Source organism: Schistocerca cancellata, chromosome 3 (genome assembly GCF_023864275.1).
Source record: "Schistocerca cancellata isolate TAMUIC-IGC-003103 chromosome 3, iqSchCanc2.1, whole genome shotgun sequence".
NCBI lineage: Eukaryota > Metazoa > Arthropoda > Insecta > Orthoptera > Acrididae > Schistocerca > Schistocerca cancellata.
In genome coordinates this window covers 742,689,789-742,702,940 of record NC_064628.1, presented here as the reverse complement: position 1 = coordinate 742,702,940, position 13,152 = coordinate 742,689,789, and the positions used below count along the sequence as shown (strand labels likewise).

General features: G+C 37.4%; 1 protein-coding gene across 1 annotated transcript in view; it reads right to left on the bottom strand.

The window, feature by feature from the left end:
* LOC126175754 (isocitrate dehydrogenase [NAD] subunit beta, mitochondrial-like) overlaps positions 1–13,152 on the bottom strand; it is a 46,343-nt gene that overhangs the window by 26,284 nt on the left and 6,907 nt on the right. Inside the window, exons 3-5 of the mRNA XM_049922720.1 lie at positions 8,871–8,969; positions 5,688–5,804; positions 3,879–4,085 (exon numbers count right to left, since the gene is read on the bottom strand). Of these exons, the coding sequence (XP_049778677.1) occupies positions 3,879–4,085; positions 5,688–5,804; positions 8,871–8,969 (423 nt within the window). The remainder of the gene's footprint in view (positions 1–3,878; positions 4,086–5,687; positions 5,805–8,870; positions 8,970–13,152) is intronic.

Below are 13,152 nucleotides of genomic sequence, written 5' to 3'. Positions count from 1 at the left end.
ATTGTGAAGCTTGGCTGGAAAAAAAGCAACATGCAATTAGCGGAAGAAATCTCTCCTGAGTTCCAAAGAGCTACCAGCAGCCAGTTTGTACAATGACTCTATGCATAGAGTTATAAAGGGTTCAACAATTGAGCAACTCCTCGAGACCCCAACTTTGAACATCGCTACCTTCTCTAATTTTGGATCTTGAGGAAGAAGCACTGGAATGGGCTGCCATTTGTCCACAAACATTCAGAGACTTCACTGAAAGTGTCCTCAGCAGAATTCAAGCCATCATAACAGTGAAGGTTGGACACACCCTGTATTAATGTTCACTAATAGACATTCAGATACTTTCAGTTAGAAGTGTAATCAAACTCCGTACTGGCATCTGATAAATGTGATGCTGCGCCCCCTTCCTCCTGGACAACTGACAGTTGTAACTAATCATCTAGTCCTGACCAATCTTGCTCACTTTGCATTGATGTATGTACACAAGCAGTACTACAGATGGTGACTGATGGTCTGCACTATGATTTAAATAGAGAAAGAATGCTTGCATCAGAACTATAAAGATAGAAACAGAGATTAAGCAGTCAAAACAGCTCATACCCTAAACATCAGGAATAAACTACTCATTTGGCAAGTAACTGAAATGCAGACATATCTGAATCATCACTCATACTTTCATCTGTACCATTTCCGATTCTGGATCTCTGTGTAAAACAGTCAAGATCTCCGCAACTGTCAGCTGTTATGCCAATTTTTACACCTGCCGATGTACGCATGCGCACGCACACGCACGCACGCACAAATGAACCTTATGGATCACAGCTGCTTACGCGGCATTTTAACTCCCCGTGGTGGTAGGTATAAAAACTATTGGTCCATATTATACAGACATTGTACATTATGTATTAATAACACATGAAAGTTCTGTCCAAGTAAAATTACTTGATAGTTGATGACATTTTCAGTTGCAGCTACTGAGTTGCCGCATCAGCTGCTGGCTACCGCTCAGTTACAGGTGACACACAAACATGGCAGGTCACTTCACAAATGCTGTTAACGTTTAACGTGGAGCAATGTTGGAAGGGGCCGCTGTGAGGTACGTTGGAAATGTGATACACTTTGTTGACAGCAGATTTTAAGTAACCAATGACTAAACTTTGGCGGATGAAGTGTTTTGCAGCCCTGAATTAAGCTAATCACAATCTTGTGATGTGTAATGTATCCGAGAAAATGGAGGTTGCAGCTGAACTAAAATCATGATCACTTTCTTCATGATGATTAAAGCTAATCTCTACTAGCAACCTCAGGGCAGAAAAAATTGAGTTTCAGTGCTAAAAGCAAACTGTAATTTCTGGATATTGTTGGCACCTGAAACTATCTCACACTGCCTACACGAGATGCTGTATTATTAATTGATGAGCAGACCTTGTTGGTCCTTGGTTGCAGATTATAGGTTGGCATACGCAGATTCCAAATGAAAAAAAGAATGATTGGAAGAAAAACAGGAGCAAATAAAAGAATCAATATGATGACAAAAATGATGGGGAAAATTACTGGAAATAAAAAAATTACATTTAAACCAATTAATTGAATAAATATAATAAACTCTTTTGATCAGATTAAGAAATAAAAAGAATTTTGCTACATCTGAAAAGATCTGAACCTACGAACTTCTACACATTAGAATTATACTTTAACCATTGCACGAGTCACTACACTTGGTTAAGTAGTTATGAATGTGGTGACACAGCCACAATGATGAACTGCAGCCTTCAAAAATTTGTCTTTGTGCAATGACATGCAAATCTTATTTAATGCCAGCAATTCTCTATGATTACAATAATAACTATGTATGCAATGCTGAATCCTGTCTTGTGTGGAAAGTATCCATTAGCATTTTGTTAGTGCCATATACGAGACATGCATGTTTCATCAGAGAGAGAGAGAGTGTATGTGTGTGTGTGTGTGTGTGTGTGTGTGTGTGTGTGCGTTATAATGTGTGATGAAATATGAATCAAAAGTGCCAGACCCATGATAGGGAATCCAAATACATCAAGAAAGAAAGCTGGACAAGGAATTGGAAGTGAACTGCCCATCTGATGTGGTAGTTTGGCAACAGTGAACAGTTCAGGCATGATGCTGAGTGCTCTGATTAGAGGAAACCAGGCCCAATGAGTGAAGTGTCAACTATGAAGTAATTATAAGCTGACCATAGTAGTATCTAACTAGGTACAAAACATTCAATATGAGCAATTAAGAGGAGAGCAAAGATCATAATAGTAAATAGTAGAAACTATTGACAAGATAATAAAGATTGGTAAATTCAAGATGGAATAACACCACCACCTATGAGGATAGTTGCTGCTCACCACATAGAGCAGATGTTGAACAACAGACGGGTACATTTTAAAGTAAACTAAGCTATCAGACACAGTCCTCCTCCAGATTCAGAACACCCCCCCCCCCCCCCGCCACACACACACACACACACACACACACACACACACACACACACACACGTCATTTCAGGGCGCTGAGCCTCAACTGATATCATAACTGACACCACTGAAAAGATAAAATTGTTTGCTGAAGGCACAGTTCATCATGTGGAGCGAAAGCTATACAATTAAGGGAGGGAGACATAAAAAGTGGGAACCCCTACATTAACTCAAACAAAAAATATTAGGTCTCTGTTGTATTGCACAACAAGTTCCAGCAACAGTAATGTGTTTTCAGTGAGGGAAGCATACTCATCATGATGTTTGATAGAAAAATAATAATAATATTACAAATGTTTTCACATGTGGTATGCCACCAGAAATGGCATCGAAACAATGGTTTGGTGACAAGTACTTAAGGCTAGTTTTGTAACAATATAAGAAATATACCACTAATCTTATGGAAGAGTCATATAATCGCATCTGTGGCCAAGCTTGGCAAAACTGCTTCAGCTAGAGTTTGTTCTGGGAAATGTGCAAAGTATTCCACAGGATAACTTTTTAAAATAGTATACATTAGAATTTGTTGTGCTGATGTTTATTTGCAACTTTCTTCTGGGTTCATGCTGTCTCGAAGAGTTTCCACGCTTAAAGTATACAGTCATTATTTGTATTTACCAAAAGATGTGTTAGAATAATTTGCAGACGGGTACAACCGAAAGACACTTATACATAAGCTTTTGGCTGCAGCCTTCATTGGAAAAAGAGAAACATACAACATTCATTCACATAAGCAAGCACACCTCACACACACACGGCAGCCAACACCTGCAGTATGGATGGTCTGTTGGGCATGAGGTGTGCTTGCTTGTGTGAATGAATGGTGTATGTTTCTCTTTCTCTGATGAAGGCCATGGCCAAAAGCTTATGCATAAGTGCCTTAATTGTGCCTGTCTGCAACTTAAGTGTATCATCTTCATGGAATCTATCTTTTCCTATACTGTTTATATTCCTACCTGGAGTTTCCATTGTTTGTTAGAATAATTTCTCATATTTGAGGGATTATCCCTGTCAACACCCAAATTTAATGAAAAATGGAACATTAATTCGAAACTTACCCCCCCCCCCCCCCTCTCTCTCTCTCTCTCTCTCTCTCTCTCTCTCTCTCTCTCTCTCTCTCTCTCTCTCTCTCCCCCCCCCCCCCCCCAAAGCAGCTGCATTTCTTTCATGTCAAAACACATATCACATGACCACATAAGATCACAAGTTTCCATTATTTGAAGCCCATAACACCAATATATTAAAAACTGCATTTTTTACATTGCATATTCTGAAATGATAATTTGCACTAGCACACCAGTCATCTGATACAAGTAAAGCAATACCTGATCAGTTATTATAACAAGCATGCAATGCGAGTTTTTTTTTAGAAAAAGGAGAAATACTTACTTTCACACTTTCATGTTCCAAGGCAGAATATTCTCCTTCTGTCTGCTCTCTGATAATGACAGCATCAATCCCATCATGTCTACACTTCACTCCCGGCAGTGACTTTACATGGACAACATTAGCATACAGATCTAAAGAACGCCTCAGTTTCATATTCAGAGTCTGCAGTTCACCAGTGCGGCTGTAGTCTGGTGTTGCTAAGATCCCCTACAGTGCAAAAATATCTAAACAATTTTTTTTTTTGGAGCCACATTATTAAATACAGGTAGATTATGAACAATAAGATATTTAATGCAGCATTAGAGTGTAAGTGAACTAAGTCCTCACTAGTGACGCTAAAAAGTTGTTTCACACCACCTCCATAGAGTGGGCTCCATAGATGAAAATTTGAGTAAGAGTAATGAAGTATTTAAACATGTAGCCCTTCCAGAAATTTTGAAATTATCTAGGAAGGATGTGGTATATGCATGTGTCAGATATGGGGCATGCTTGAACATTTTAACCCTTCAAGCTGACAGTACTTGTGCACGCACCAAGCCTCATAGCAGTAGTTTATACAACCAGCTGGTACAGAAATGCTGTATTTTACTTAAACTGCTTTATTGCAGGAATTATTTGCCAAAAGTTGATGAAATTCTCAGAGATTGTTAACAACTTAACTTTTTGATGTTTAAAACACATAATCACTTAAAATGATCTTTCAGTGTGTCATACTTTGAAACGAAGTACTACACCACAATCTCATCCAGTCAGTTCCCAGCAGTTCTGTTATGAGAGAAAGCTTGAAATTTATATGCGCACACACCCTTGCCATTACAACAACTTGATAACCAATAAATGCACAGTGTGCTGAAACATTTTCTACTCTGCTAAATATTTTCATGTGCCGCTGTGCATATTTTTCTCTTTCTTTGAGACATTTTGTAGTGCACAATTTCTAACAAATAGTATTCCACACAAAGATTTGAATAGTATGTGAGCACAGATATTCCTAAATTTAGCTAGCAAAGCAGTGACATCCATTATCAATCAATGGCACAGCAATACACTTTTATTGTGATTCTGCAACTGGTTAGTACACTGTCAGGTTACTGCCAGTGCAAACACTCATGGTACACGTGTGCATACCCTGGTTCCTGGCTTGAGGGACTAATGCACTCACATTTAGACTGAAAATCACTATGGTCAGCACTGAAAAAATGTTTCATTTTTAAAAACTGATATTTCACAATTGTTGCATAGAAAAATATCCCACAGACATACCAAAGTAACAACTCAAACAAGCTCATCATATAGCAAGCTTACACTATAAACAAAGATCCAAAAATCTGTATTACCAATTTAATTTTTGAATTCTTAATTCATTATCCAAATGATGTTTCTAGCACATGATTTCAATCTTCAATCCAGTTACTGTGTATTGCATCTGAAAAGCATTTAAGAAGATGACTTCTACTATTTCCAGGATCTTCCACATATAACTATTGTGTGATCTGAAAGTTTTACTGTGGACACATATTTTCCATTGAAAAATTGCACGATATCCCTGTAACGCAAAAATTAATGATTCATTTTTATCTTTGACAATGACTTGTTAAATTAAGCCTTTGGAAGTAATATTTCCCGTTACACAATAAGGACGGTATCTCTCAATTTTTCCAACACAATACAAAATTTGGAGTATAAGTGATGTTTAATACCAAACCTTTGCCGATTAATTTAAATTCACAAAGCAGCTTTGTAAGTATGAAAATAAAGCATCTTAAATTAGAAAACAGCAGTAACATGAGACTGAGGTTGAGTTATTACCTTAAGGCATATACCATTCTTTTCAATGGATTTTGAAACAACTTCTAGTGGTGCACTCATCATATGGTGCACTTCAGAGAAAAAGAAGGTTTCAAAATCTATCGGAACATCAGCCGCCTGTCAACAGAAAAATAAATTTAACAATATTTCTCCAATTTACTACCTAATTCATACAAATGCATAAACCACAGAAGCTAAATTATTGTTTTTTTGCAGTCTGGGTTGGCAAAGATTATTCAGGATTACCAGTTCCTGCTTAAAAAACAACTCATCTTCAGATTCATCCCATTACTAAGTACTTTGTCAATTTAGGATCTAGGTAGTCTCCACATCATGTGGAGCTGCTAACTTTACTTTGTAACAAGAATAGATCTGAAAACAGTAATATTAGAATACTTAATTACTAATAAAACTTAAATGAAGTAATGACTGATGATATATTTTGAGATACCTAGTGAACACTTAAGGACAAACTCTTGAAAGTACTTCCAATATATTAGGCATACAACACATCCAGTATGCCTGAGATAAATTATTTTCCTCATTCAAAAATAATCGTAAATCAAATGAAGATAATCACTGATAAAAAAGGCAACCTCAAACGGTGGCACACATCCTAAAAATCAAGGACATGGTCTGTACCAGCAGCTGTCTGCGAAAGAACTTGCAAAAGAAGATGGATTCACTGTTTATTTGTTTCCTGAGATTTCAAACAAATTAAAACATTGAATTCTAATATATGATGAACCCACCCTCCCAACCATCCTACTTCCTCTGGCTTGTTTATGGGTTTCCAAAAATAATATTTCCACCAAGGATAGCATTGCAACATCATTTATAATATGGAGAATTTATTACTAAGACTCTAGGACATTCAAAAAGAAGCTTTCAGTGATTGTAGAGCAAAGTAGAAACACTAAGGATATAAGTGTGTGCGTATAGCAGGTGTATACTTTGAAGGATGTTTACTATAGAATATATTTAAAACATTTCAATAACTTTTTTGAACAGAGCTCTTAGGCAACTTTTTTAATGTTCTATTGGAAACAGACTTTTACAGTACGTAGTAACTGGGGGCTGCATATGGACAGTGCTTGTATGGCCATGATAATAATGCTTTTGTATTATGCTAGTTGTGATGCAATCCTGTAACAGAAAACCCAATATGCTTAAATTTTTTCATAAAAATCAAAGCCCAACAAAATCTATGTGCTCTAGGCAGCAGCTTAATTCATCTACATGGCAAATCTGGCATTAGCTAACAAATCACAAGGCCTGCAAGAAGCACCAGGCAAATTAGTGTAGTGAAATATTTAATAATAATAAAAAAAAAATAAAAAAAATAAAAAAAAAAAAAAGCAGCATTCCCAATATTCGCGTGCGGGTTACGGATTGCAGATTACACATGGACATGTGCCGTGACACAGGGACCAGTGCTTTCTTGATTTTCTCACCTACAAGGTTACATTTCTGGAAAATGTAATTTTAGGTTTCCTCAACAGATGGCAGTAGAATCATCAATTTAGCTGCAAAATATTGGTAGTGGCAGGAGATTAATGTCAAGGTGGAAGATTGTAAATCTGAGATCCGAAGAGCAGAAGCTGATTATTAAGTGCAATTTTAAGTCTGAGGAAGTTGCTGCAGTTCAGAGACTGTGGGGATGAGAGTATGGGATTGATCTCTCTACACAGTTAACACATTTCTACAAGACACATTCGACATCCAAAGACCAGTCTACAGTAGGCAAAAAGGGTGTACAGTGTGACCTTATACAGCTGTATGTGATAGATCTTCAATTATGGTGCTGCACCTGTTTCAGCTTTCACTAACACTTCAAGATAAATGTCTCACGAAAGTGATGTAAATGCTAGTAGTGTGCTATGAATTCTCCAGATAAGCCAGCTGTGTTATTTTATTTCAAGGTTGGGTCAACATTGACATTATGATGACCTATATTATAGAGTAAAATTTTGTGAATAGTTTCAAGGGACTGGTAAAATGAAGCACAATTCAAACTCAATGGAACTGTCAGCTGTACTGAGTTGAAGATCACACTCTCATGCTGTAAAAAAAGCTTTGACTTCACTTAGAGTGAATGTGTAGTGTCATTTGTCATCCGGGAGGAAGGGGGGGGGGGGAGAGCTCATTGGACCCTTTTGTTTTGAAGGTACTGTAACTGGAATAAAGCACCTAATAATTCTTGCTAATTACAGTTTCTCTTCCAGTTGCACAATGAACAGTAAATACAGGTTTTATTAGCAACAAGGTGGCACTCACACTATCATAACTATATCAAACTGTACCAGGACAGCACATAGAATGCAGGGAAACAATCGAGTTCCTGTATGCTCTCCAGACCTTAAACAATTTATTTTTCGTTATGACCACAGTAAAAGAGGCAGAAACCTATGTAATCTGAACACACTTTTGGAGATTCAACTGGTATATGCACAACCCCCATTGTGCATTTTGATGGGAACAAGTTCTTTAACATATCCCTGACAGTTATCAATTTTGCGACTTTTACTTTAATATGAGACTGCTTTATACCCGTATGATCACAGTTACTGAAACAGACAGCAGGAATCACTGAGTGTTAGCACAGTCACAAGCTTCGAAGCTAAATAAAGGTTGTTTTCATAGGTGTGAGATATTATCAGTGATTGGTGACAAAGTACGATTATCATAATACTGAGGAGTTCTAAGAGTATGTTTTGAGTTGTTTCCAAAGAAAAATGTTTTGCTATGTGATCATGAGTTATACAAGTCACTGCAGGAAAGAAGAAAGAATTAATATTCATATATTTCCTTAGAACAACGACATGAAACAAAAATGGCTAAATGCTTGTAAACACCATACAGTCCAGGCCTTACTCTCAAAGACATTCATCTTTCCACAAAGGTGAGTCTCTGGGTGGTAAATATTTTGGAAGTGATGTTAATGTAAAGAATTCAGTGAACAACTGATTTAACCGATTGTTATTTCATGTATTACTCTCTAATAAATAAAGGAATTTAAAGACAGACAATTTTATTATCACAGATCAGAACAATGATCAATTTAAAGTAATGTACAACATTTTTTAAGTAACGCTGCTTTGTAACTCCGCAAGCTATCTGAAGATTTTTTGAACTCATATACACAATTTTTAGTACGAGAATTAAGGAAAACAAAAGATTTACCTTGAAGACTTCTTGAACAGAATACATTAGTTCTGGACCAACACCATCTCCTGGTATGAGCGTACATTTTGTCCTTGGTTCAGCTTCTTCTGCTGGTTGCTGTAATATTCCACAAAAGTTACTCCATGTTACTCTGACAAAATGAAAGATAAAAAAGGAGAATATGTAAAGTAACATTCATTTTTATATGACTTTGTAGCAGTGCTATTCACTAACTTATTTTGGTAGCACACTGTAATTAAAGTAAACACAAATTTAGCAATACAATGATCTGACAATACAAACCAGTTCAGAAGGCATTAATAAATTGCCAAGGAAATCTACATGATTAGAAGTTACTAATACCATTATAGCAAAACCAGTAACACCCGAATTACAAAACATTTGTAACCACTCTTGAGAACCAATATGAAAGAAGATTTCTTTCACTGAAGTCATGACAGATGGTGGCTTCACATAGTTTAATTACCAGAAGTGAAAGAACTAGTTCCACAAGACACTAATTGTAGTTCCAAGACACACTAAACTGAAAATCAGGTCAGCATGATACACTCTAAATGTCTTGAGTTGGTGCTGCACATAAAAACTGCTGCAATTTATATCAATTGTAGCACAATTGCAGAGGCTCTCAAAAACAGAAATCTTACTAAGAGAAAAGTGTTGCCAGCTGCAGCTACTGTCATTCACCAACACCATTCTGAGCTTTTGTCAACTTGCCTCTTCAATGATGAAGCGTGGAAATGTCATCTTTGATCTATTGCAACTCATCAAACAAAGTTTCAGCAGGTACTTCTTGTGGCCATCTACTCAGATCAGCTGTTTTCCAGGAACACTAAATGTACAAACAGATTTGGAATTCCAGCTGAATACACACTCACTCATTCCTGACTATGAGCATTGTTAGTATGACAGCCCCAAAGAGATGACACACAACACACCACCTGTCTACTTACATCTGCGAATGTATTCAGCAAGGTCCCCATACTGTGTGTGACAAAGTGCATTCATTCAACATATCAGCATCATTTTCCTCTCTCATCATCATTCCAATTGTAGATAATACATATGAAGGAAGGCTATCTGTGTCCTTATGTATGAGCCTAAATTTCTCTACTGTGCTCAGTATGTGAGACACGTTAAAAGAAATAGTAAGATTCTTGATTTATTATTGAATGTGGGCTCTTGTAACCTTATGAGTAACCTCCTACATATTACACAATGCCTCTCTTGCTGTATTTTGTCACTACAGCTGTATGAGCACTTATATTAGAGATGAAATGGATATCAAGCCTAATCTTGTTATCTGGCCTGATACTCAATAGTAGTTCACTATCAGACAGACACTCAATTTCCAACAAAACTTTCATAAAACTGACTAATTTACGTGTAAGGTACTCAAAATACCAATCAAATCACAATGTTTTCAAATTAAAACCATTTATTATTTATTTCAAGAAAATAAACAAACAAACAAATTATTACTCTTAACTGAATTTGATACAACTTACAGTAAATGCACACCAATTTCTCTGCATTAAGAGGTAATGAACTATTTTATTTGTTATCGTAAACAAGACCAGCTTCGGGGAAAAGTCTTTCGCTATATACACTGCCGTAAGGTGCTGAAAGATAAATTCTGGCGAACTAGGATCTAGAGAGGGCTCCGTAGTAAGAACTCATGTTCCAGCTGGAACTCTGGAAACAATCAATGAGCTATGAAACTCAGGAAGCATTATTATGCTAACAGGTCCAAATATTAGAAGTTACAGAAACTGTTTGAGCATCTGGAATGTTTCTTTTGACTTTTTTTATAATTTCTGTCTTAGACGTCAGGAACATTTTTTTTTTTTTGGGAATGTATATACATCTTGGCATTTTATAGAATGGTAAATCTCGTCCATTCTACAACAGATAATGGCTCATTCTTTGGTGCAATCTTTCTGTAGTGAACTAATGATATTTGACTTTTGCATCATTTACAATCCATAGCAATTTCCTTTCAAATGTTCTGGCATAGTCAATTGCTTTTCAGCTGATTTTGAAGACAGACTTGCACTGAGGATGCTAAAGACATTGTAAGCACAGCTGTGGCTTTATTAATGCTTGTAATTTACCTGGATATTTTGTTTTCAAATGATTTTTTTCAAAGTTGAAGGACCTGTTAAACACAAAGAAATATTTCATTGGGTTTAAGGTAGTTTAGATATTTTCTATCATTATAAACAGCCTTTTATAACTATGTTTCATAAAAAAAATCTGCACATCCCTGGATTAAGCATGGTGTTTGATAAATAAGTACCTATTAAATGATATTAACTATCATGTCTATGGTCAAACACCCTGTGGATTGGTGTAATAAAATAATTTAAAAAAAAAGAATAAAATACAGGAAATTTATTTGCAGTTGCAAATATGAACTACTTTCAGCCGTATATTAGAATGACGGCAATGGAATCCGGATTTCCTGCTTTAAGCAACCTGTTGCCTTAACAGCTTTGGCTGTCTGGGCACGTATCATGGCCAGACCCAAACTTCCACATGTCACTGCCCTTGTGTTATAACCTGCACCTGTAAGTTATATATATTCCCACTCAGGAAGGACATATTTATTGGGGGTCGAGGCCATGGTCTCGATGAATAAATACGAAAGACCAGTTCCTATGTTATTAAGAAGTATGATGCAATCTTCTTTTCCTTCTTCATTTCATAGAGTGGGGTTACAAGCAGTTCCATCTTCGTTGACATCATCTGATATAAAAGAGGCCAAAATACTAAATTCCGTCTTCTGAAATTTCTTTGCAAAAGAATATCACGATGCAGTCCTCCATACAACCATTGAACACAATAGGAAATGACAGATATGGAAATAAAGTGTGTGCTTAATTGAAAAGGGCTCAAATCACCCAACGATAGATCATATAACATGATCAGGTGCAGTGCATTACAGTCCATATTGAAAATATTAAGGGACTTCCCTTTCTATAGACTGGTGTATAAGCAAAAAAGAGGGCGAGTGCATGATGCATTTTGCTGGATTCCACTCTGTTCCACACGACATGCCAACTGTCAGCAATTAGTCCTATGGACCACTGTCGTGTAGGTTACGATACATATTTTGCGCTTGCTTATGACGACTTTGGAGTACAAACTAATGTTTCGTAGATACCAACAATAGTTTCTGCAAGCTTAGAGCATGTGAAACCAACCTTCTTATTGTTTCTTAGAGATCCATAAAGCTGCACTAATTGACCTCATGTTAACTCCAAGTTTCTTGATTTCCAGAAAGTCTCCCACACAGTTCCTATCTATAGCCTAGTAAACAAATTAGGCATGTATAATATATCAGAACAGTTACACAACTGAACTGAAGACTTTATAATCATTAGTTGATATTGGCGGATATCCTGGAGAGTGTTGCGATTATTTTGGTGATGATATGTTTTCGGTAATAGTTAGATCTGTGAGTTGTGATCTGTTGGTATCTGGAGTTTTATGCCTTTTGTCCAGCTTCATGCCCTTGGTTGGGGGTCCAGATTGGTGTCTGGCATAGCCGGCAAAAAGTTACCCTGTGGGACGTTGGCAGAGCACCAGCAGCCAATGGGAGATGACCAAGACATGAGGGAGTTGATGGGACAACATTTTAGGCAGTGTCCATCCAGTCAGGCGCATGCTGGCTGGTGGGACATTGGCAGAGTTCTGGCAGCTGCAGGGAGACCAGTGCTTTCACCAGTGGGGGCCATCGGATGTGATGGTGCCGACAGGCTTGGCCAGGAAATGACGTCCTAGGTGGTGTTCAAATGGTGTTTAGGTTGGAGCCCAGTTGGCGTCCTAGGCTGCACTGAGTCAATGTCTGGTGGGAATCTTAGGCTGTGTTGAAATTGCTGCTGGTGAACACTACCGACAGATGACCTGCAAGTGCAGCCAGCATTGAGACTGAAGTGTGAGTGACTGCTATCAGCTAGTGGCTGTGCAGCATCTTGAATAATACAGGAGAAGGATTTGTCATATGACAAGCAGAAGCAACATAGTCCCTGCTCCCAGCTCTGCAGTTATGAAAGTGTGCACTGCTGATGCCTCCAGTGAAGCCCACTGGAGACTGGCATGTACACAGAGAAACACGTTGCTGCTGTTGTCTGGCATGTATATATAGGGATGTGGTGGTGTCATCTGGTGTGTACAAAGACCAGTGGGTTGCTGTTGCTGTCCACCAATGTTCATCAGCACACAGTGTGTTTGGCAAGCATTAGGATTGCCATGTGCATGTTATCTGAAAACTACCTTG